The sequence below is a fragment of the Coregonus lavaretus genome (genome assembly GCF_964263955.1).
Source record: "Coregonus lavaretus genome assembly, chromosome: 38".
Lineage (NCBI taxonomy): Eukaryota > Metazoa > Chordata > Actinopteri > Salmoniformes > Salmonidae > Coregonus > Coregonus lavaretus.
Window position 1 is genome coordinate 31316012 of NC_140025.1, and position 22604 is coordinate 31338615.

The 22604-nt window shown below is 42.4% G+C and overlaps 1 protein-coding gene and 1 pseudogene across 2 annotated transcripts in view; both read left to right on the plus strand.

Moving 5' to 3' along the window:
• Nucleotides 1-607: 607 nt before the first annotated feature.
• Nucleotides 608-22604, plus strand: part of LOC311112446 (uncharacterized protein) — a 40767-nt gene continuing 18770 nt past the window's right edge. Inside the window, exons 1-10 of the mRNA XM_084155580.1 lie at nucleotides 608-915; nucleotides 7286-7389; nucleotides 7622-7795; nucleotides 14507-14617; nucleotides 14947-15388; nucleotides 15754-15970; nucleotides 16158-17928; nucleotides 18103-18276; nucleotides 18780-18953; nucleotides 19074-19247. Coding sequence (XP_084011706.1) covers nucleotides 799-915; nucleotides 7286-7389; nucleotides 7622-7795; nucleotides 14507-14617; nucleotides 14947-15388; nucleotides 15754-15970; nucleotides 16158-17928; nucleotides 18103-18276; nucleotides 18780-18953; nucleotides 19074-19247 — 3458 coding nt within the window. The 5' untranslated portion in view covers nucleotides 608-798. The remainder of the gene's footprint in view (nucleotides 916-7285; nucleotides 7390-7621; nucleotides 7796-14506; nucleotides 14618-14946; nucleotides 15389-15753; nucleotides 15971-16157; nucleotides 17929-18102; nucleotides 18277-18779; nucleotides 18954-19073; nucleotides 19248-22604) is intronic.
• Nucleotides 1863-6975, plus strand: LOC311112468 (protein NLRC3-like; annotated as a pseudogene). The gene is made up of 3 exons: nucleotides 1863-1866; nucleotides 5621-6756; nucleotides 6954-6975. The product of its transcript is annotated as a protein NLRC3-like (transcript).

A 22604-nucleotide genomic window follows, 5' to 3' on the forward strand; every position in this document is an offset into this window, starting at 1 on the left:
GAGCTTTCATCCCCAAACCATTGCAGTGTAAGAATTGTTAAGAATTTGGTCATGTTTCAAGTGTGTGCAGATGGACAGAGTATATCGAAGAACGGTGTGTAGAAGGACGACGGTGTTGCAATTGTGGTGGGGATCATGATCCTGAGTTCCTGGAGTGCCCTGTAAGGGTGAAGGATATTGAGGTGGCAAAAGGTAGAGCAGTCAATCAAATTTCCTATGCGGAGGCGATTAAAATAATTGAGAAAACAAGTGATGCTAGTGAAGATATGGTAGTGGACGCACCACAGCCTGTAGTAAATGTTTGCTGCCAGGCAAAAGATACCCTGTGTGTGAAAAATGTGGCGTTCATTGCCTCAAAGAAAGTTAACGTTTTTGGGACTTAAGGATTTTACATCTGAAGACTTGCAAGGGGTACTGGCACCTGAAGACCTTCCAGGTTCCCCTTGAGCCTGTGTAGGGATCAGATCTGGGGGGTTTTGTTAGTTTTTTACATAAAAGTTGTTTGATTTAGTTTAGTTCATTATAATTTTTTTGGTAGTTTGGTAGTTGTTTTGGTATTTTGTGCTTTTTTTTGGAATGCTGTTTCCACCTCGCACAGTAGGTGGCTGAATGCACATTAAATTGTGCAATCGCCAATACACCATAGAAGAAGACGAACAAGAACAAGAATAAGAATAAGAATAATAAATTGTTCTGAATCACTGTTCAAAGATAACGCGTACCACATTCACCATATTAATGGTATGATTATTTCCACCATTTAATGGGGTGATTGTAGTGTAATCGGGTACACCTTCTATGTTTCTGCAACTTACTTTTTTGTTGAAAGTGAAAGTGAAAGTGAACGTTTTGAAGGACACAGAGGGTCTGGCTGCTACCAGGCAGAGAAAATATTGCTGGGTGTTGGCCTCTAAGGTTAGTGTTTGTTATTTTGTATTTGATTTAATGATGTGTATAGTGGTTAGACAAGTGGTTAAATAATTGCCTTATAAAAAGCCTACTGTCGTGGTAGACCAATAGACTGTGATTCAATAAAAAATAGCTGATTTTAAGGGTGTGGCCTTGTTGTGGCATATACGTTTGCATTCATGAAATTATTTTTGCTTTTTAACTACATGTATATTGCAGCCAGCGTTGTAGTACTCGGTCTCAAGACCACATTTTGAGTGACTCGGTCTTGTCTCGGTCTCAAACAGTGAGAACTCGTAATTTCTTCCCGAGACCAGCCGAGACTCATCATTATCAGCTTCCATTCAGCGCAGAAAACCGCTTCGCCAGGCCAGATGTATACAGTCCTTTCTTGAAACATTAATACCTGAACAGTCTTTTTATATCTATTATAGACATGTTTTGCGCAGTGGCAAACCTATTGGACCTAGTCCTTCAGTGTGTGACAGGATAATGATGTTGAAAGGACAGCAACATAATACAAGCGCACTAATGTAGGAGAGTGCACTTTTTGTAATACACGAAGGGCGAGTGGTGTAGTGGAGGCTATACGCAGGTAACGTTATACGCTTTATACCCACTTTTTTTTCATTGGGCATTGCGTATACTCACTTCTTAATCCCCACTAATGCGTATCAAAGTAGGTTAGTGGAGGTATATTATTTATCAATTATGTAGTACAATAGTGAAATTATGCACAAAGTAGCCTAGACAATCGCAAAGCACGTGAAATATATTTACATGCGCTCCATACACACAGCCCAGTTTCCGGGGAATATAATCTGCATTCAGCAAGAGTGCGCAGGTCTCAACTGGTTTTGGAATGGAACAGTTCACAGAAGAACGTAATCGGTAGCCGGTAGGGTAGTTTGGTCCTTGGTTATTAGGCTATTTGTTGCATCAGGGGCGTAGGCATGAGTGGGCCACTGGGGAGCTAGGCCCTGCCAGGCCCTGCCAGGCCCACCCAATCAATTAAGCAAAAACTGAAAAAAGAATACATGACTATTACAAAATCTTCCGTGATGTGTAATGTTGGGATGCAAACAAAAAATTGAATACATTTCAACTCTATATCTGACATGATACAGCTGTCTTTGTTTTAAGCCCATAATGTGGTCCTCTGTAGCTCAGCTGGTAGAGCACGGCGCTTGTAACGCCAAGGTAGTGGGTTCGATCCCCGGGACCACCCATACACAAAAATGTATGCACACATGACTGTAAGTCGCTTTGGATAAAAGCGTCTGCTAAATGGCATATTATATTATATTATATAATCGTGTGTGTGTGTGAGGTGCATATTTTTGTTTCAAAGTAGATTTGTTGAAGACTACCAAGAATCACTCTGCGTGACTCTGATTTAGCCCACTGCAGTAAAAGGTTAACTTCTTGTTGAAAGTTATTCTTGAAAAGGGAGAAAAAATGCATGCTGAGGGCAAATGGAGCCACTCTTAGTTGACTCTAAAATGTTGTATTCTATACCCATTTGAAGAGAAACAAGTTATGTGTTTGATAAGAATAGCCTCTCTCAGGGGACCCTTTTTACATTTTAGGGGACCCCACATGGGTCCCGGACCCCAAGTTTGGGAACCACTGTACTACTAACCTCTCTCCCTGCTTGCTTCAATGCTTCCTCTGTCTGTGTATCTCCTATGCCTCCTTCATTGCAGCCTGACTAACTACTGTCTGTCTCACTACTCTCTATAAAAAAAAAATATTTTGTTATAAGAACTTATAGTAGCCCATCTTTTGATTATAGCTAGCTTAATTTCAGTCAACTGCGCCTGCTGAGGTCAGGCTCCGTTCAACGTTAGCTTCTAACTTCATCCTTCTAGCCAGCTAGTTATAGCTAACTACTTGGCTAATAGCCAGAGCCCTTGAGCTAACTAGCTAGCTAGACATCTGACTGAAATATCAGTGACTATTTAATAGTTGTATGCTCATTTTCCGAAAGTCATGGGGGTTTTGTTTGGGGGGTTGACACGGCAGGAGTCAAGGGATGTTAAAAGAATTCCCACTGTCAGTGGCGTCTCTCTGCTACTTGCCACTGACAGGTCTGGGCTGAGGTACATTACATGACCAAAAGTATGTGGACACCTGCTTGTTGAACATCTCATTCCAAAATCATGAGCATTATTATGGAGTTGGTCCCCCCTTTGCTGCTATAACAGCCTCAACTCTTCTGGGAAGGCTTTCTATTAGATGATGGAACATTGCTGCGGGGACGAGCATTAGTGAGGTCGGGCACTGATGTTGGCCGACTAGGCCTGGCTCGCAGTCGGTGTTCCAATTAATCTCAAAGGTGTTTGATGGGGTTGAGGACAGAGCTCTGTGCAGGCCAGTCAAGTTCTTCCACACCGATCTCGACAAACTATTTCTGTATGGACCTCACTTTGTGCACGGGGGCATTGTCATGCTGAAACAGGAAAGGGCCTTCCCCAAACTGTTGTCACAAAGTTGGAAGCACAGAATCGTCTAGAATGCCATTGTATGCTGTAGTGTTAAGATTTCCCTTCGCTGGAACTAAGGGGCCTAGCCCAAACCATGAAAAACAGCCCCAGACCATTATTCCTCCTCCACCAAACTTTACAGTTGGCACTACGCATTCCGGCAGGTAGCATTCTCCTGGCATCTGCTAAACCCATATTCGTCCGTCGGACTGCCAGATGGTAAAGCGTGATTCATCACTCCAGAGAAGAAGTTTCCACTGCTCCAGAGTCCAATGGCGGCGAGCTTTACACCACTCCAGCCAACGCTGGGCATTGTGCATGGGCATTTTAGGTTTGTGTGCGGCTGCTCGGCCAGGGTAACCCATTTCATGAAGGTCCCGACAAACAGTTCTTGTGCTGACGTTGCTTCCAGAGGCAGTTTGGAACTCGGTAGTGAGTGTTGCAACCAAGGACAGATGATTTTTACGCGCTTCAGCACCTGGCGGTCCCGTTCTGTGAGCTTGTGTGGCCTACCACTTTGCCGCTGAGCCGTTGTTGCTCCTAGACGTTTTTCCACTTCACAATAACAGCACTTACAGTTGACCGGGACAGCTCTAACAGGGCAGAAATTTGACGAACTGACTTGTTGGAAAGGTGGCATCCTATGACGGTGCCACATTGAAAGTCTCTGAGCTCTTCAGTAAGACCATTCTACTGCCAGTGTTTGTCTATGGAGATTGCATGGCTTTGTGCTCGATTTTATACACCTTTCAGCAACGGGTGTGGCTGAAATAGCCGAATCCACTAATTTGAAGGGGTGTCCACATAATATTTGCCACGGGAAGCCAGTATGAAAATGTATGCACTCACTAACTGTAAGTCGCTCTGGATAAGAGCGTCTGCTAAATTACTAAAATGTAAATGTAAAAAATTTGTACAGCAATCTTTAAGTCATACCACAGATTCTAAATTGGATTGAGGTCTGGGCTTTGACTAGGCCATTCCAAGACATTTAAATGTTTCCCCTTAAACCACTCGAGTGTTGCTTTAGCAGTATTCTTAGGGTCATTGTCCTGCTGGAAGGTGAACCTCCGTCCCAGTCTCAAATCTCTGGAAGACTGAAACAGATTTCCCTGTATTTAGCGCCATCCATCATTCCATCAATTCTGACCAGTTTCCCAGTCCCTGCCGATGGAAAAACATCCCCATGGGATGGTGTTCTCGGGTTGATGAGAGGTGTTGGGTTTGCGCCAGACATTGCGTTTTCCTTGATGGCCAAAAAGCTCAATTTTAGTCTCAGCTGACCAGAGTACCTTCTTCCATATGTTTGGGGAGTCTCCCACATGCTTATTTTTTTCTTTAAGCGATGGCTTTTTTCTGGCCACTCTTCCATAAAGCCCAGTTCTGTGGAGTGTACGGCTTAAAGTGGTCCTATGGACAGATACTCCAATCTCCGCTGTGGAGCTTTGCAGCTCCTTCAACGTTATCTTTGGTGCCTTTGTTTGCTCTCGGATTGATGCCCTTATTGCCTGGTCGGTGAGTTTTGGTGGGCGGCCCTCTTGGCAGGTTTGTTGTGGTGCCATATTCTTTCAATTTTTTTATAATGGATTTAATGGTGCTCCGTGGGATGTTTAAAGTTTCTGATATTTTTTTAGAACCCAACCCTGATCTGTACTTCTCCACAACCTTGTCCCTGACCTGTTTGGAGAGCTCCTTGGTCTTCATGGTGCCGCTTGATTGGTGGTGCCCGTTGCTTAGTGGTGTTGCAGACTCTGGGGCCTTTCAGAACAGGTGTGTGTATATACTGAGATCATGTGACAGATCATGTGACACATAGATTGCACACAAGTGGACTTTATTTAACTAATTCTGTGACTTCTGAAGGTAATTGGTTGCACCAGATCTTATTTAGGGGATTCATAGGAAAGGGGGTGAATACATATGCACGCACCATTTTACTGTTATTTATTTTTTTGAATTTTTGGAAAGAAGTGTTTTTTTTTTATTCACTTCACCAATTTGGACTATTTTGTGTATGTCCATTATAAGAAATCCAATTAAAAAAATATTTTAAATTACAGGTTGTAATGCAACAAAATAGGAAAAAAGCCAAGGGGGATGAATACTTTGCAAGGCACTGTATCTGATCACTTCTAATGACTAATGTCTTGATAATCTATTTTCACTTTTGAACTAGTGAATCTTCTTGTTTTATGGTAACTAATATCAATTTATTATTTTCCTAGATAAAGCTCTTTGGAAAGTCAGAGAAATTAAAACTAAACTGGGGCAGAAGTTTCAACAAATATTTGAAGGAATTGGACACCATGGAAACCAAACTCTCTTAAATGACATCTACACAGAGCTCTACATCACAGAAGGTGGAAGTGGAGAGGTCAATAATGAACATGAGGTGAGACATATCGAGACGGTTTCTAAGGAACAAACCACACAGAAGACAGCAATCAAATGCAACAACATCTTCAAAAGTTTACCTGGACAAAGAAAACGTATCAGGACTGTGCTGACCAAAGGAATCGCTGGCATTGGAAAAACAGTTTCTGTGCAGAAGTTTATCCTTGATTGGGCAGAGGGAAAAGCAAATCAAGATGTTCATTTCATATTTCCTCTTCCTTTCCGTGACCTTAACCTGAAAAAGGGTCAATACAGTCTGATGCAACTTCTGCAATACTACTGCCCAGATCTGAAAGATATTGACAGCATTCAGTGTGGTGAAATCAAAACTCTTTTTATTTTCGACGGTCTGGATGAGTGTCAACATCCTCTAGATTTCCAGAACAATGAGGACCTGTATGACATCACAGAGCCAACCTCAGTGGATGTGCTGCTGACAAACCTCATCAAAGGGAATCTGCTTCCCTCTTCTCATCTCTGGATAACCACACGACCAGCAGCAGCCAATCAGATACCCTTTAAGTGTGTTGACCAGGTGACAGAAGTAAAAGGTCTCAATGACCCACAGAAGGAGGAGTACTTCAGGAAGAGAATCTGTGATGAGGACCTGGCCAGCAGAATCATCACACAGATGAAGACATTAAAAAGCCTCTGCATCATGTGCCACATGCCAGTCTTCTGTTGGATATCAGCCACTGTCCTTGAAACAATGCTAAAAGAAACAAAGAATGTTGAAGTCCCCAAAACGCTGACACAGTAGAACACCCACTACCTGCTCATCCAAACCAGTGTGAAAAACAAAAAGTACAACAAAGCCACAGAGACAAACCCTAAGAAACTGTCTGTCAGACAAAGACATGATCCTTAAACGAGGAAAGCTTGCTTTCCAACAGTTGCAGAAGGGTAACCTTATCTTCTATGAGGGAGACCTGACAGAGTGTGGCATTGATGTCACAGAGGCATCAGAGTACTCAGCCTTGTGTACAGAGATGTTTAAAGAAGAATCTGGGCTATACCAAGACAAAGTCTTCAGCTTTGTGCATCTGAGCATTCAAGAGTTTCTGGCAGCAGTATATGCTTTAGAATCATGGCTGGGGAAATCTGAAAATGTGTTTCATAAATCATTCAAGTGTGACAAGTTGTCTCACTTACACATGAGTGCAGTGGACAAAGCCTTGCAGAGTAAGAATGGACACCTGGACCTGTTCCTTCGATTCCTTCTGGGCCTCTCACTGGAGTCCAATCAGAATCTCTTAAAAGGCCTTCTGACAAAGAGAGGAGGTCAAACACAGAGCATTGAGGAAACATTCAAGTACCTTTCAGACAAGATTAAGATGGAATCCTCACCAGAAAGGATCATCAACTTGTTCCACTGTCTGAATGAACTTGGGGATAACTCTGTAGTTGAAGAGATCCAGACCTCCCTGCGATCAGGAACTCTTTCAGAAACAAAGCTACAACCTCACCAATGTTCAGCCCTGGTCTTTGTGTTACAGATGTCAGAGGAGGTGCTGGAGGAGTTTGACATGAAGACATATAACACATCAGAGGAAGGTCGTCTAAGGTTGCTGCCAGTAGTGAAAACCTGCAAGAGAGTATCGTAAGTTGTGTTGTATAATGAGATGACGTACACCCAACATTAAACTCAGAAAATATATACCATGTAGGTCTGGATTGACCATCATCTGAGCAACTTCAAACATTGCATTTGATTGAAGTGAGAGACTCCTTTTTCATTGTGTTAATGTATGTCATATTATGTTGTGAGCGTCCACTGTGTGTGTGTGTGTGTGTGTCAGAAATGTTCAAGTGTGTCCTCTTCTCCACTACAGTCTAGGTCAATGTGGTCTGACAGAGGGTTGCTGTTCAGATCTGGCTTCAGTCCTGTGTGCAACCAAATCACAACTGAAACAACTGGAGCTGAGAGACAATGACCTGCAGGACTCAGGAGTTACACTGCTTTGTGATGGACTGGCGGATCCAAACTGTAAACTACAGAAACTAGGGTAAGTGTGTATGCGTGTGCATCTTCCTGTATGTGTGTTAGGGCTAGTGTTGCACGAGATACCAAACTTCGGTACTTTTTTGATAGTAGAACATGAAAAATGGTTCGGTACTAGAATTATTTTGACTTGCGGTAATTCTGTAAAATGTGTCTCATGGATCAAGGCTGTCTATCAGCACAGCTGATGTCCCCCTGCCTGTCCCACTTAGCCTGCACTGGGCGGCATCAGGTTAGCTCCCTACTCATGCTGCACAGAAAACACACTTGAATAATGCAACACGGCATGTAGAAATGTTGAAACTATTCATTACCAGAGATGTGGACTCGAGTCACGTGACTTGGACTCATACTACTCGAGTTGCAAATTTTGCCACTCGACTATGACTCGTGACTTAACCTGGTCTTCATCTGTATGACTCGAGACTCGATTTGTCATCTCACGCACAATGTAGGCCTATCTGTCCTTCATATAGGAGTGCTGCAGGTTCCAATCAGATTCACTGAAATGGCAGGTCGTGCAGGCTTGACACAAAGCACAAAGCACGTTGTCTAGCAAAGCGCAAAGCGTGTGCCCCTCTCCACTGTCCTCCGGTATATATTTAGCAAACTTGATAACACATCACTCCCGACAGACACAAGCAAGATCTCTTCACAGAAATGTTGCAGCAGCCTACACCTGAGCTATATGGGAATCCCAAAAATAATTTTTCAGTCTTTTCAAATAGTTGAATAGTTATGCATGCTCAAGTTCAGTTTTTTTGTCTTATTTCTTGTTTGTTTCACCCCAAAAAATATTTTGCATCTTCAAAGTGGTAGGCATGTTGTGTAAATCAAATGATACAAACCCCCAAAAAATTCATTTTAATTCCAGGTTGTAAGGCAACAAAATAGGAAAAATGCCAAGGGGGGTGAATACTTTCGCAAACCACTGTGTTAGGAGAAAATGTGAATGTGATCAAATTTGGTTTATATCAAATTTGGTCTATATTCAAACTTGGGCTGGCTAGGCTACCTTGACTTTTTCAATCCAAAATGATTAACTGAAATAAATCAAACACAATACTGATTACATAGACTGTGTGAGTTATTTTTTAATTACAGATGCAAAGGCCTACACGGTGCAAACCTGCATAAAGCAAGCTCAGCCCTCTTAGTTCTATTGTCCAAATGCAATGGTTGGCTCTGTGTCTGTGTAAAGAAAACCCTGTTAGTCTAGTTTAAAGATATAATTCATATGAATCACTGGTCCCACTCCAATCATTGCCCATATAAAAACCTTTTTACAATTAATCACTGTCATATCCGATAGGGTCCTGAATATATATATATATACCTGATTAGGTTACTAAATTAGGAAAAGCTCCAGGGAAAACAATTTGCCCCACCACTCTGGGACCTGTGGTGCCGTCTCTGCATCAGGGCATCATCAGTCCCAAAAATCATTGCATTCAGTTTCAAAGACTGTGGTAGTGGGGGGGGAAAAAGGGATCCAGTTTGTAAAACATGTGGGTCCAAAATCACTGATGCATTGCAATTGCAATGAACTTGGCATAAAACACTTAACCATTGACTTGAGGACTCAAAACCCAAAATTAGGGACTTGTGACTTGACTCGACCTGAGCTGTGGAACTTGGGACTTGACTTGAGACTTACCCATTATTACTTGGGACGTGACTAGAGACTCAAAGGTTAAGTCTTGAGACTTGCTTAGGACTTGCAAAATTGTGACTTGGTCCCATCTCTGTAAATTGATGTTTGCAAAACAATGTCCAAACATACAGGCTAGAATACTTTACAATGCAAGAAGATACCGGTAGTTTCCAGCTATGTAATGTTACATTCTAAATAAACAGAGTAAAAACCTGTGGAGAGCTAGTGAAGCTCAAACCAAGTTTATTCACCCACTGGGTCACACAGCTGCATAGGAAAAAAACCTATTCACACAAGCACTAGTATTTAAACCTTCCTCCTATGCTGAGTCTCCTCCTCACACATCTGGACAGCCAATACATCTCTGTTGCTAGACAGGACTTTAGTGATGCCTGTTTTTTCTCACTTCATCTAACCTGACCTCGTCCCAAATATTTCACTCCTCCCCAACTCACGGCTGTCCTGTTGGCTTGTACCAGACTATGGCCCTTCTCCTTTCCATAGGATACCTGATGGATAACAATAACATGTTCTGACAGAATGTAAACATTCTACATTCCCCTCTCTCCCTCCGTGACATGATTAAGGATATTTCAAGTTTATTTTTCTATTTTTCTATTTCACCTTCATTTAACCAGGTAGGCCAGTTGAGAACAAGTTCTCATTTACAACTGCGACCTGGCCAAGATAAAGCAAAGCAGTGCGATAAAAACAACAGAGTTACATATGGAATAAACAAAACATAGTCACTTTAACTCTACCCACATGTACATATTACCTCAATTACCTCGACTAGCCGGTGCCCCCGCACATTGACTCTGCAAATTGACTTATAAGTCAGAACCCATCAGTAGGCTACCTTTCCTTACTCGCTTACAGCTGAAGATAAGATCAATTCACTACCCTAGTACTTTGTTTGTGATAAACAATAAAGCAAAATATGCTGATTTTTAAAGCTGATTGCGACCAAAACTTTATTCATTCACTTATAATAATATAATATAATATGCCATTTAGCAGACGCTTTTATCCAAAGCGACTTACAGTCATGCGTGCATAAATTTTTTGTGCACTTAATCTCACCTCTCTCCCAAATATTATTAAATGTGTGTGTGTGAGAATAGGGCTTGTTTTTTTGCCCCGTGAATGACGTCATTACTGGTTAATGAGACACTGCACTTTTATCAAATAAGCTACTTCTATGCAAATGTTGTTGATCAGTACAATAAAATAAGTCCCAAATGGAAGGGAAACAGATGTTTGTCATCTGTAGCCCCATGAAATCAGCCAAAACATGCTCAATAACTCAATGCATGCACACACTCCTATTGAATATGCATTCACCTGTATTGTTAATAGGTTTAGGCTACATCTTGATTTACCATTCAAATAAATTATTACCGTTATGTAATTAGATTGGTAATCACAAAGTCAAATTGATTGTGTGACTGTATAATCGATTAGTTAATGCATACAGGGCTGTCTCTGAAAAATGTTGATGTAAACATTTTCAAATGTAATGATGTTGGACTCAAAAGATGCCCAACGATTGAACAGAGCAGTAGTTTATCTGTCTGGAAGTGCCATTCTGTGACTTTGGCTAATGTGCCTTATTCTTTTGCAGTGGAATCGTGATGGTATCGAGTATCGTGATACTTAACCTGGTATCGAAGTCAAAATGATGGTATCATGACAACATTAGTTAAGGCTGCACAATTAATCTCATTCACATCGAAACCACAATATTGACATGTGCAATATCCATATCGCGAGAGATATCCGTATCGCAATATTTTGAAACGCCACTCAGCTGCATGTAACGTCCGTTTTTATAGTTTACTCTGTCGTCTCTCTCCCTCTATCCTCTTGCTGCTGCTTCCCACACACATAAAGCCTCGCACCCCCTGTCACTCAAGCAGCGCAGTTCCTCCTCCCCTCTTTTAGATAAAAGTTTGCATGCTGTTCTGTTAGTTCAAAAACAGTCAACCGATTGCTCCAAAGTAGAACAATGCTGCTTTAAACTTTGCTTCTTAATTTAAATCATTATATTTCTATGATTGAAAAAGTTCACCCAAGTGTTTTGATCTGTTGTATATCACAAATCAAATCGCAATCACAATATTTGGTTTAAGAAAATCGCTATTACATTTTTTGCCCAAATCATGCAGTCCTATTGTGTGTTTATTTTGTTATTTTTTGTCTATATATACAGTACCAGTAAAAAGTTTGGACACACCTACTCATTCCAGGGTTTTTCTTTATTTTTACTGTTTTTCACATTGTAGAATAATAGTGAAGACATCAAAACTATGAAATAACACATATGGAATCATGTAGAAACCAAAAAAGTGTTAAACAAATCAAAATATAGTTTATATTTGAGATTCTTCAAATAGCCACCCTTTGCCTTGATGACAGCATTGCACACTCTTGGCATTCTCTCAACCACCTTCATGAGGTAGGCACCTGGAATGCATTTCAAGGTGTAGACCTTACAGTGAAATACTTACTTACAAGCTCTTAACCAACAATACAGTTTTAAGAAAGAATACCAAAAAAATCATTTAAAAAATCATATCAAATAATACGAAATAAAAGTAACAAATAATTAAAGAGCAGCAGTAAAAATAACAATAGCGAGGCTATATACAGGGGGTACGGGTACCGAGTCAATGTGCGGGGGCACTGGTTAGTCGAGGTAATTGGGGTAATATGTACATGTAGGTAGAGTTATTAAAGTGACTATGCATAGATAATAAACAGAGTAGCTGCAGCGTAAAAGAGGGGTGAGGGGGGCAATGCAAATAGTCTGGGTAGCCATTTGATTAGATGTTCAGGAGTCTTATGGCTTCGGGGTAGAATCTGTTTAGAAGCCTCTTGGACCTAGACTCCGGTACCACTTGCCATGCGGTAGCAGAGAGAACAGTGTATGACTATGGTGGCTGGAGTCTTTGACAATTTGTAGGGCCTTCCTCTGACACCGCCTGGTAAAGGGGTCCTGGATGGCAGGAAGTTTGGCCCTAGTGATGTACTGGGCCGTACGCACTACCCTCTGTAGTGCCTTGCGGTCGGAGGCCAAGCAGTTGCCATACCAGGCAGTCATGCAACCAGTCAGGATGCTCTCGATGGTGCAGCTGTAGAACCTTTTGAGGATCTGAGGACCCATGCCAAATCTTTTCAGTCTCCTTAGGGGGAATAGGTTTTGTTGTGCCCTCTTCACGACTGTCTTGGTGTGCTTGGACCATGTTAGTTTGTTGGTGATGTGGACACCAAGGAACTTGAAGCTCTCAACCTGCTCCACTACAGCCCCGTCGATGAGAATGGGGGCGTGCTCGGTCCTCTTCTTTTTCCTGTAGTCCACAATCATCTCCTTTGTCTTGATCACGTTGAGGGAGAGGTTGTTGTCCTGGCACCACACGGCCAGGTCTCTGACCTCCTCCCTATAGGATGTCTTGTTGTTGTCTGTGATCAGGCCTACCACTATTCTGTCATCGGCAAACTTAATGATGGTGTTGGAGTCGTGCCTGGCCATGCAGTCATGAGTGAACAGGGAGTACAGGAGGGGACTGAGCACGCACCCCTGAGGGGCCCCCGTGTTGAGGATCAGCGTGGCGGATGTGTTGTTACCTACTCTTACCACCTGGGGGCGGCCCGTCAGGAAGTCCAGGATCCAGTTGCAGAGGGAGGTGTTTAGTCCCAGGGTCCTTAGCTTAGTGATGAGCTTTGAGGGCAGTATGGTCTTGAACGCTGAGCTGTAGTCAATGAATACCATTCTCACGTAGGTGTTCCTTTTGTCCATGTGTGACAGGGCAGTGTGGAGCGCAATAGAGATTGCATCATCTGTGGATCTGTTGGGGCGATATTCAAATTGGAGTGGGTCTAGGATTTCTGGGATAATGGTGTTGATGTGAGCCATATTATGGCAAGAACAGCTCAAATAAGCAAAGATAAATGACAGTCCATCATTACTTTAAGACCTGAACGTCAGTCAATATGGAAAATGTCAAGAACTTTGAAAGTTTCTTCAAGTGCAAAAAACCATCAAGCGCTATGATGAAACTGACTCTCATGAGGACCGCCACAGGAAAGGAAGACCCAAAGTTACCTCTGCTGCAGAGGATAAGTTCATTAGAGTTACCAGCCTCAGAAATTGCATCCCAAATAAATGCTTCACAGAGTTCAAGTAACAGACACATCTCAACGTCAACTGTTCAGAGGAGACTGCGTGAATCAGGCATTAATGGTCGAATTGCTGCAAAGAAACCACTACCAAAGGACACCAATAATAAGAAGAGACTTGATTGGGCCAAGAAACATGAGCAATGGACATTAGACTGGTGGAAATCTGTACTTTGGTCTGATGAGTCCAAATTAGAGATTTTTGGTTCCAACCGCCGTGTCTTTGTGAGCCACAGAGTAGGTGAACGAATGATCTCCGCATGTGGGGTTCCCACCGTGAAGCATGGAGGAGGAGGTGTGATGGTGTGGGGGTGCTTTTCTGATGACACTGTCTGTGATTTATTTAGAATTCAAGGCACACTTAACCATCATGGTTGCCACAGCATTCTGCAGCGACACAGCATCCCATCTGGTTTGGGCTTAGTGTGACTATCATTTTTAGTTTTACACTTAAGACATGACTATGCCGTTATGCTGTAGAATTTGTGAAATTTGTCTCTTGTATAATAAATTCTATACATTAATTTATATTGGATTAAGCGTACATTTTCATTAACTGTAAGTTCGTTAGTTATGTTCCAACACTCCATCCATCTTGTGCCAATGTCAGTTATTTTTAAGTCTTGGTTCCAATAGTTTATATTTTATTCTAAGAGGTTGTCAGTTGATTGGCTCTCTGCAAAGTTTTGTATATCTTAAGAGGTTGTCAGTTGATTGGCTCTCTGCAAAGTTTTGTATATCTTACCTATCATGAATATCCTTTTCTGACTCAAATAGGATTCCTTCAAGATTGCTCAGATGTCCAAAAGATGTATACATTCTGAGTTAGTTATACAATTGTTGAAATGTAGTTTAGGTGATCTGTCTCCCTGTTTTGTTTAGTGTCCAGGAGCACCGAGCAGAGTCAACTACACCCAGCCTGTTATCAATGAAGAGTGACAACTCAATGATTCAGCCAATTCATTTCAACCAGGATCTCGTAAATGGCAAAAGGTTTGAAAGACATAAGCTCACAAATCAAATAGTCTACGGCATAATAGAACAATGTCCAGAACACAATTTTACATTTACATCGAATAAAACTGTTTATTGCAACTCACACAGGCTACTGTATGGTTGTAAAAAAAGCCTAATAAAACACTATTTTTTAGAGGTAAACAGCAACATGCATCTCGTGACTTGTCAGGACATAAATAAAGACAATATGACAATGCATTGCAATAACACTGAACTTATGGCTCATTTATGCCTTGTGGTTCATTGGCATTCTAACAAGCAGGTTGAGAAAGACATAAACTGTTCTCCCTTCCTCATCTTTTTAGTGGGCTAACAGTAGGCCTGTGTGCCCTGTGTGAAAGAGAGCCAAAGGATCAAGTATCCATCCCATGTGGACACAGTTACTGCAGGCAGTGCATAAGCTTCTTTGTCTCACCTGAACCTCTCCAACATCAGCACTCAGAGTCAACTCACTGCTACGCTGGACCTGGAGATGTGGCCTGTGATCTCTGCACTGAGAAAAAGCTCAAAGCTGTGAAGTCCTGTCTGATCTGCACTGCCTCCTACTGTGAGAGCCACATAAGGCAGCATTACACAGTAGCAGCACTGCAAAAACACACCCTGGTGGAGGTGACAGGAAACCTGGAGCAGAAACTCTGCCAGCTGCACCACAAAGCTCTGGAAGTCTTCTGTAAAACAGACCAGATACTCATCTGTAGTGTGTGTGCAGTGGAGGACCACAGATGTCACAGAAAACGCTACATAGAGGTAAGAAATTAGGTTCTGTATCTATTCTTACTAGAGGAACACAACATTGAATTACCATCCCACTGGGCAAAAACTGGTTGAATCAAAGTTGGTTCCACATCATTTCAACACAAAAAAAATCAATGTGATGATGTTGAATCAACATGCCAAACTGACTGGATTTGAGAAAGTCAACTCAATCAAATGTAAATCAAAACTAGACGTAGAACTAACGTCTGTGCCCAGTGGGATCTAGCCTTGCACGCTGAACTCCTTTTTTGAATCTTTCTCTTATCTTGTTGTCTTGTTTATGTTGACAGCTGTTTCCCAAGATTGCTTCCTTCTTGTAGAATGTTCTCACTAAGTGATATCTGCCTTTTTTGTAGATCCCAATGTCGTTGGACACTTCGTCTCTACTAGGTCAGACACTGATAAACATGAGTGATTTGAATCTCTTCCAAAACCATCTGATCCATTGTTACCCAGAGTGCTTTGAGACGCAGCTGGACAATGAAGATGTTCTGGATTTGGTGGAGAAAATGCTGGAGAGTTTTGGAAGCGAGGGTGCCTTGAAGATCACACTGAACTTTCTAGACATAAGAAGTAAGACTGCATTTCAGACAAGGGATCAAAGGGGGTTACAACCACAATCTCTTATACTTCTTCAACCTCCAATCTCCATTTATCTAATCACTTCTAATGACTAGTGTCTTGATAATCTATTTTCACTTTTGAACAAGTGAATCTTCTTGTTTTGTGGTAACTAATATCAATCTTATTATTTTCCTAGATACAACTCTTTGGAAAGCCAGAGAAATTAAAACTAAACTGGGGCAGAAGTTTCAACAAATATTTGAAGGAATTGGACACCATGGAAACCAAACTCTCTTAAATGACATCTACACAGAGCTCTACATCACAGAAGGTGGAAGTGGAGAGGTCAATAATGAACATGAGGTGAGACATATCGAGACGGTTTCTAGGGAACAAACCACACCAAAGACAGCAATCAAATGCAACAACATCTTCAAAAGTTTACCTGGACAAAGAAAACGTATCAGGACTGTGCTGACCAAAGGAATCGCTGGCATTGGAAAAACAGTTTCTGTGCAGAAGTTCATCCTTGACTGGGCAGAGGGAAAAGCAAATCAAGATCTTCATTTCATATTTCCTCTTCCTTTCCGTGACCTTAACCTGAAAAAGGGTCAATACAGTCTGATGCAACTTCTGCAATACTACTGCCCAGATCTGAAAGATATTGACAGCATTCAGTGTGGTGAAATCAAAACTCTTTTTATTTTCGACGGTCTGGATGAGTGTCGACATCCTCTAGATTTCCAGAACAATGAGGACCTGTATGACATCACAGAGCCAACCTCAGTGGATGTGCTGCTGACAAACCTCATCAAAGGGAATCTGCTTCCCTCTTCTCATCTCTGGATAACCACACGACCAGCAGCAGCCAGTCAGATACCCTTTAAGTGTGTTGACCAGGTGACAGAAGTAAAAGGTTTCAATGACCCACAGAAGGAGGAGTACTTCAGGAAGAGAATCCGTGATGAGGACCTGGCCAGCAGAATCATCACACAGATGAAGACATCAAAAAGCCTCTACATCATGTGCCACATGCCAGTCTTCTGTTGGATATCAGCCACTGTCCTTGAAACAATGCTAAAAGAAACAATGAATGTTGAAGTCCCCAAAACGCTGACACAGATGAACACCCACTTCCTGCTCATCCAAACCAGTGTGAAAAACAAAAAGTACAACAAAGCCACAGAGACAAACCCTAGGAAACTGTCTCAGTCAGACAAAGACATGATCCTTAAACTAGGAAAGCTTGCTTTCCAACAGTTGCAGAAGGGTAACCTTATATTCTATGAGGGAGACCTGACAGAGTGTGGCATTGATGTCACAGAGGCATCAGAGTACTCAGCCTTGTGTACAGAGATGTTTAAAGAAGAATCTGGGCTATACCAAGACAAGGTCTTCAGCTTTGTGCATCTGAGCATTCAAGAGTTTCTGGCAGCAGTATATGCTTTAGAATCATGGCTGGGGAAATCTGAAAATGTGTTTGATGAATCATTCAAGTGTGACAAGTTGTCTCACTTACACATGAGTGCAGTGGACAAAGCCTTGCAGAGTAAGAATGGACACTTGGACCTGTTCCTTCGATTCCTTCTGGGCCTCTCACTGGAGTCCAATCAGAATCTCTTAAAAGGCCTTCTGACAAAGAGAGGAGGTCAAACACAGAGCATTGAGGAAACATTCAAGTACCTTTCAGACAAGATTAAGATGGAATCCTCACCAGAAAGGATCATCAACTTGATCCACTGTCTGAATGAACTTGGGGATAACTCTGTAGTTGAAGAGATCCAGACCTCCCTGCGATCAGGAACTCTTTCAGAAACAAAGCTACAACCTCACCAATGTTCAGCCCTGGCCTTTGTGTTACTGATGTCAGAGGAGGTGCTGGAGGAGTTTGACCTGAAGACATATAACACATCAGAGGAAGGTCGTCTAAGGTTGCTGCCAGTAGTGAAAACCTGCAAGAGAGCATCGTAAGTTGTGTTGTATAATGAGATGACGTACACCCAACATTAAACTCAGAAAATATATACCATGTAGGTCTGGATTGACCATCATCTGAGAGACTCCTTTTTCATTGTGTTTATATATGTCATATTATTATTAATAAGGTTTTGAATATCTAAAAGTGTACTACATCTTTTTAGACTGGCTGGCTGTGACCTCACTTATACATCCTGTTGGACTCTGGCCTCAGCCCTGCAGACACCAAACAGCCCCCTGACAGAGCTAGACCTCGGCTGCAATGACCTGGGAGACAGAGGAGTGAAGCTGCTCTGTGCCGGACTAATCAGTCCACTCTACAACATACAGATACTTATGTGAGCATCCTGTGTGTGTGTGTGTGTTAAGAGAATTTCTATCTCTAATTCAACCTAAGCTTGAATCATTACCAGAGGTTGTAAGGCTCTGGTTGTAATCATAAATGATTCAAGGTCCACAACCAACAAGAATGATCTGTATTTTTATTCATGGAGAGCTCTGGCACCAAAACCCATACACTCCTGTTTTATACCTCTTGACACACAAAGGCACTTTGCTCCGCCCACCTTTAGGAGGCTTTCTTAAACAGTTTCCACCTTTCTCCTTCACCCTGGAATGTTTAGTCCCGCCCCCCCTCTGTTAGTGGGTTGATAATTGTAACACAGTTTACACATTTATACTGTATTTGGGGTGAAATCCTTTAGTCATTATTCTTAAAATACAAATTAATCTAACAGTGTGTGTGTGTGTGTGTGTGTGTGTGTGTGTGTGTGTGTGTGTGTGTGTATCTGTAATTATCATGGATGCTTCCTTAATATACTCTTGTGAACCCATGCTGCAGTCTAGGTCAATGTGGTCTGACAGAGGGTTGCTGTTCAAATCTGGCCTCAGTCCTGAAGGCACCCAACTCCCAACTTAAACAACTGGAGCTGAGAGACAACAACCTGCAGGACTCAGGAGTTACACTGCTGTGTGCTGCACTGAAGGATCCAAACTGTAAACTACAGGAACTAGGGTAAGTGTGTGTGTGTGTGCGCACGCTGCGTGCACGTTTGTTTGTTTATGTTCACGCACTATTATATGTGCTTGTAAGTAAGACTGTGTTGGCTAGACAATGTTCCTCTACTCCCTCCAGCCTAAGTCGGTGTGGTATGACAGAGGGTTGCTGTTCAGATCTGGCCTCAGTCCTGTGTTCAACCAAATCACAACTGAAACAACTGGAGCTGAGAGACAATGACCTGCAGGACTCAGGAGTTACACTGCTTTGTGATGGACTGGCGGATCCAAACTGTAAACTACAGAAACTAGGGTAAGTGTGTATGCGTGTGCATCCTCCTGTATGTGTGTTAGGGCTAGTGTTGCACGAGATACCAAACTTCTGTACTTTTTTGATAGTAGAACATGAAAAATGGTTCGGTACTAGAATTATTTTGACTTGCGGTAATTCTGTCAAATGTGTCTCATGGATCAAGTCTGTCTATCAGCACAGCTGATGTCCCCCTGCCTGTCCGACTTAGCCTGCACTGGGCAGCATCAGGTTAACTCCCTACTCATGCTGCACAGAAAACACACTTGAATAATGCAACACGGCATGTAGAAATGTTGAAACTATTCATTACCAGAGATGTGGACTCGAGTCACGTGACTTGGACTCATACTACTCGAGTTGCAAATGTTGCGACTTGAGACTTGACTTGGTTAAAATAAAAAACTCTTGCCACTCGACTTTCGACTTGAGTAACTATGACTTGTGACTTAACTTGGTCTTCATCTGTATGACTCGAGACTCGATTTGTCATCTCACTCACAATGTAGGCCTATCTGTCCTTCATATAGGAGAGCTGCAGGTTCTGTGCATTCTGTTCTGTGTATTGACCAATCTTGACACAAAGCACGTTGTCTAGCAAAGCTCAAAGCGTGTGCCCATAATATGCCATTTAGCAGACGCTTTTATCCAAAGCGACTTACAGTCATGCGTGCATACATTTGTTTTTGTTTTTTTTGTGTATGGGTGGTCCCGGGGATCGAACCCACTACCTTGGTGTTACAAGCGCCGTGCTCTACCAGCTGAGCTACAGAGGACCACCCATCTCCACTGTCCTCCGGTATTTATTTAGCAGACTTGATAACCCATCACTCCCGACAGACACAAGCAAGAACTCTTCACAGAAATGTAGCAGCAGCCTACACCTGAACTGTATGGGAATAAAAAAAAATGTTTTCAGTCTTTTCAAATAGCCGCAGCTGCAGGCTAGAGCACCCTGTCCCCTCTTGCCCTCTGGCCAGGGTAAACTAAGTGGTAATGTTATGTAGGCTATTTATTGCCCATTTATCTGTGTTAGGAGAAAATGTGAATGTGATCCAATTTGGTTTAGTCTATATTCAAACTTGGGCTGGCTAGGCTACCTTGACTTTTTCAATCCAAAATGATTAACTGAAATAAATCAAACACAATACTGATTACATAGACTGTGTGAGTAATTTTTTTATTACAGATGCAAAGGCTTACACGGTGCAAACCTGCATAAAGCAAGCTCAGCCCTCTTACTTCTATTGTCCAAATGCAATGGTTGGCTCTGTGTCTGTGTAAAGAAAACCCTGTTAGTCTAGTTTAAAAATATAATTCATATGAACAAGTACCAGGTTATTGCAGTTTGACATCCTCCCTAGGGCCAGAAGTTTTTCCAGATTTATTTTTTTAAACCATGTGAGCTGATTAGAAAATCTCTGGTCCCACTCCCATCATTGCCCATATAAAAACCTTTTTACAACTGATTAATCACTGTCATATCCGATAGGGTCCTGAATATATGCCTGGAAAAGCTCCAGGGAAAACAATTTGCCCCACCACTCTGGGACCTGTGGTGCCGTCTCTGCATCAGGGCATCATCAGTCCCAAAAATCATTGCATTCAGTTTCAAAGACTGTGGTAGTGGGGGGGGGGGGAAGGGATCCAGTTTGTAAAACATGTGGGTCCAAAATCACTGATGCTTTGCAATTGCAATGAAATTGGCATAAAACACTTAGCCATTGACTTGAGGACTCAAAACCCAAAATGATGGACGTGTGACTTGACTCGACCTGATCTGTGGAACTTGGGACTTGACTTGAGACTTACCCATTATTACTTGGGACGTGACTAGAGACTCGAAGGTTAGGACTTGCAAAATTGTGACTTGGTCCCATCTCTGTTAATTGCTGTTTGCAAAACAATGTCCATACATACAGGCTAGATTACTTTACAAAATCAAATCAAATCAAAATGTATTTGTCACATACACGTCTTTAGCAGATGTTACAGCGGGTGTAGCGAAATGCTTGTGCTTCTAGCTCCGACAGTGCAGTAATATCTAACAAGTAATATCTAACAATTTCACTACATATGCCTAATACACACAAAACTAGTAAGGAATGGAATTTAAGAAAATATACATATATGGACAAGCAATGACAGAGTGGCATGGACTAAGATATAGTAGAATATTATAGAATAAAATGCAGTATATACATATGGGAGGAGTAGTGCAACATATGTAAACATTATTAAAGTTACTGTAAACATTATTAAAGTGACTAGTGTTCCATTTCATAAAGTAGCCAGTGATTTCAATAGGCAGCAGCAGCCTCTAATGTGCTATTGATGGCTATTTAACAGTCTGATGGCTTGAGATAGAAGCTGTATTTCATTCTCTCGGTCCCAGCTTTGATGCACCTGTACTGACCTCGCCTTCTGGATGATAGCGGGGTGAACAGGCAGTGGCTCGGATGGTTGATGTCCCTTGATGATCTTTTTGGCCTTCCTGTGACATCGGGTGCTGTATGTGTCTTGGAGGGCGGGTAGTTTGCCCCCGATAATGCGTTCGGCAGACCGCACCACCCTCTGGAGAGTCCTGCGGTTGCGGGCGGTGCAGTTGCCGTACCAGGTGGTGATACAGCCCGACAGGATGCTCTCAATTGTGCATCTGTAAAAGTTTGTGAGGGTTTTAGGTGCCAAGCCAAATTTCTTCAGCCTCCAGAGGTAGGCCGTCTCGTCATTGTTGGTAATCAAGCCTACTACTGTTGTGTCGTCTGCAAACTTGATGATTGAGTTGGAGGCGTGCTTGGCCACGCAGTCATAGGTGTACAGGGAGTAGAGGAGGGGGTTGAGCACGCAGCCTTGTTGGGCCCCAGTGTTGAGGATCAGCGAAATGGAGATGTTGTTTCATACCTTCACCACCTGGGGGCGGCCTTTCAGGAAGTCCAGGACCCAGTTGCACAGGACGGGGATCAGACCCAGGGCTTTGAGCTTGATGATGAGCTTGGAGGGTACTATGGTGTTGAATGCTGAGCTATAGTCAATGAACAGCATTCTTACATAGGTATTCCTCTTGTCCAGATGGGATAGGGCAGTGTGCAGTGTGATGGCGATTGCATCGTCTGTGGATCTATTGGGGCGGGAAGCAAATTGAAGTGGGTCTAGGGTGGCAGGTAAGGTAGAGGTGATATGATCCTTGACTAGTCTCTCAAAGCACTTCATGATGACAGAGGTGAGTGCTACAGGGCGATAGTCATTTAGTTCAGTTACCTTTGCTTTCTTGGGTACAGGAACAATGGTGGCCATCTTGAAGCATGTGGGAACAGCAGACTGGGAAAGGGAGAGATTGAATATGTCCATAAACACACCAGC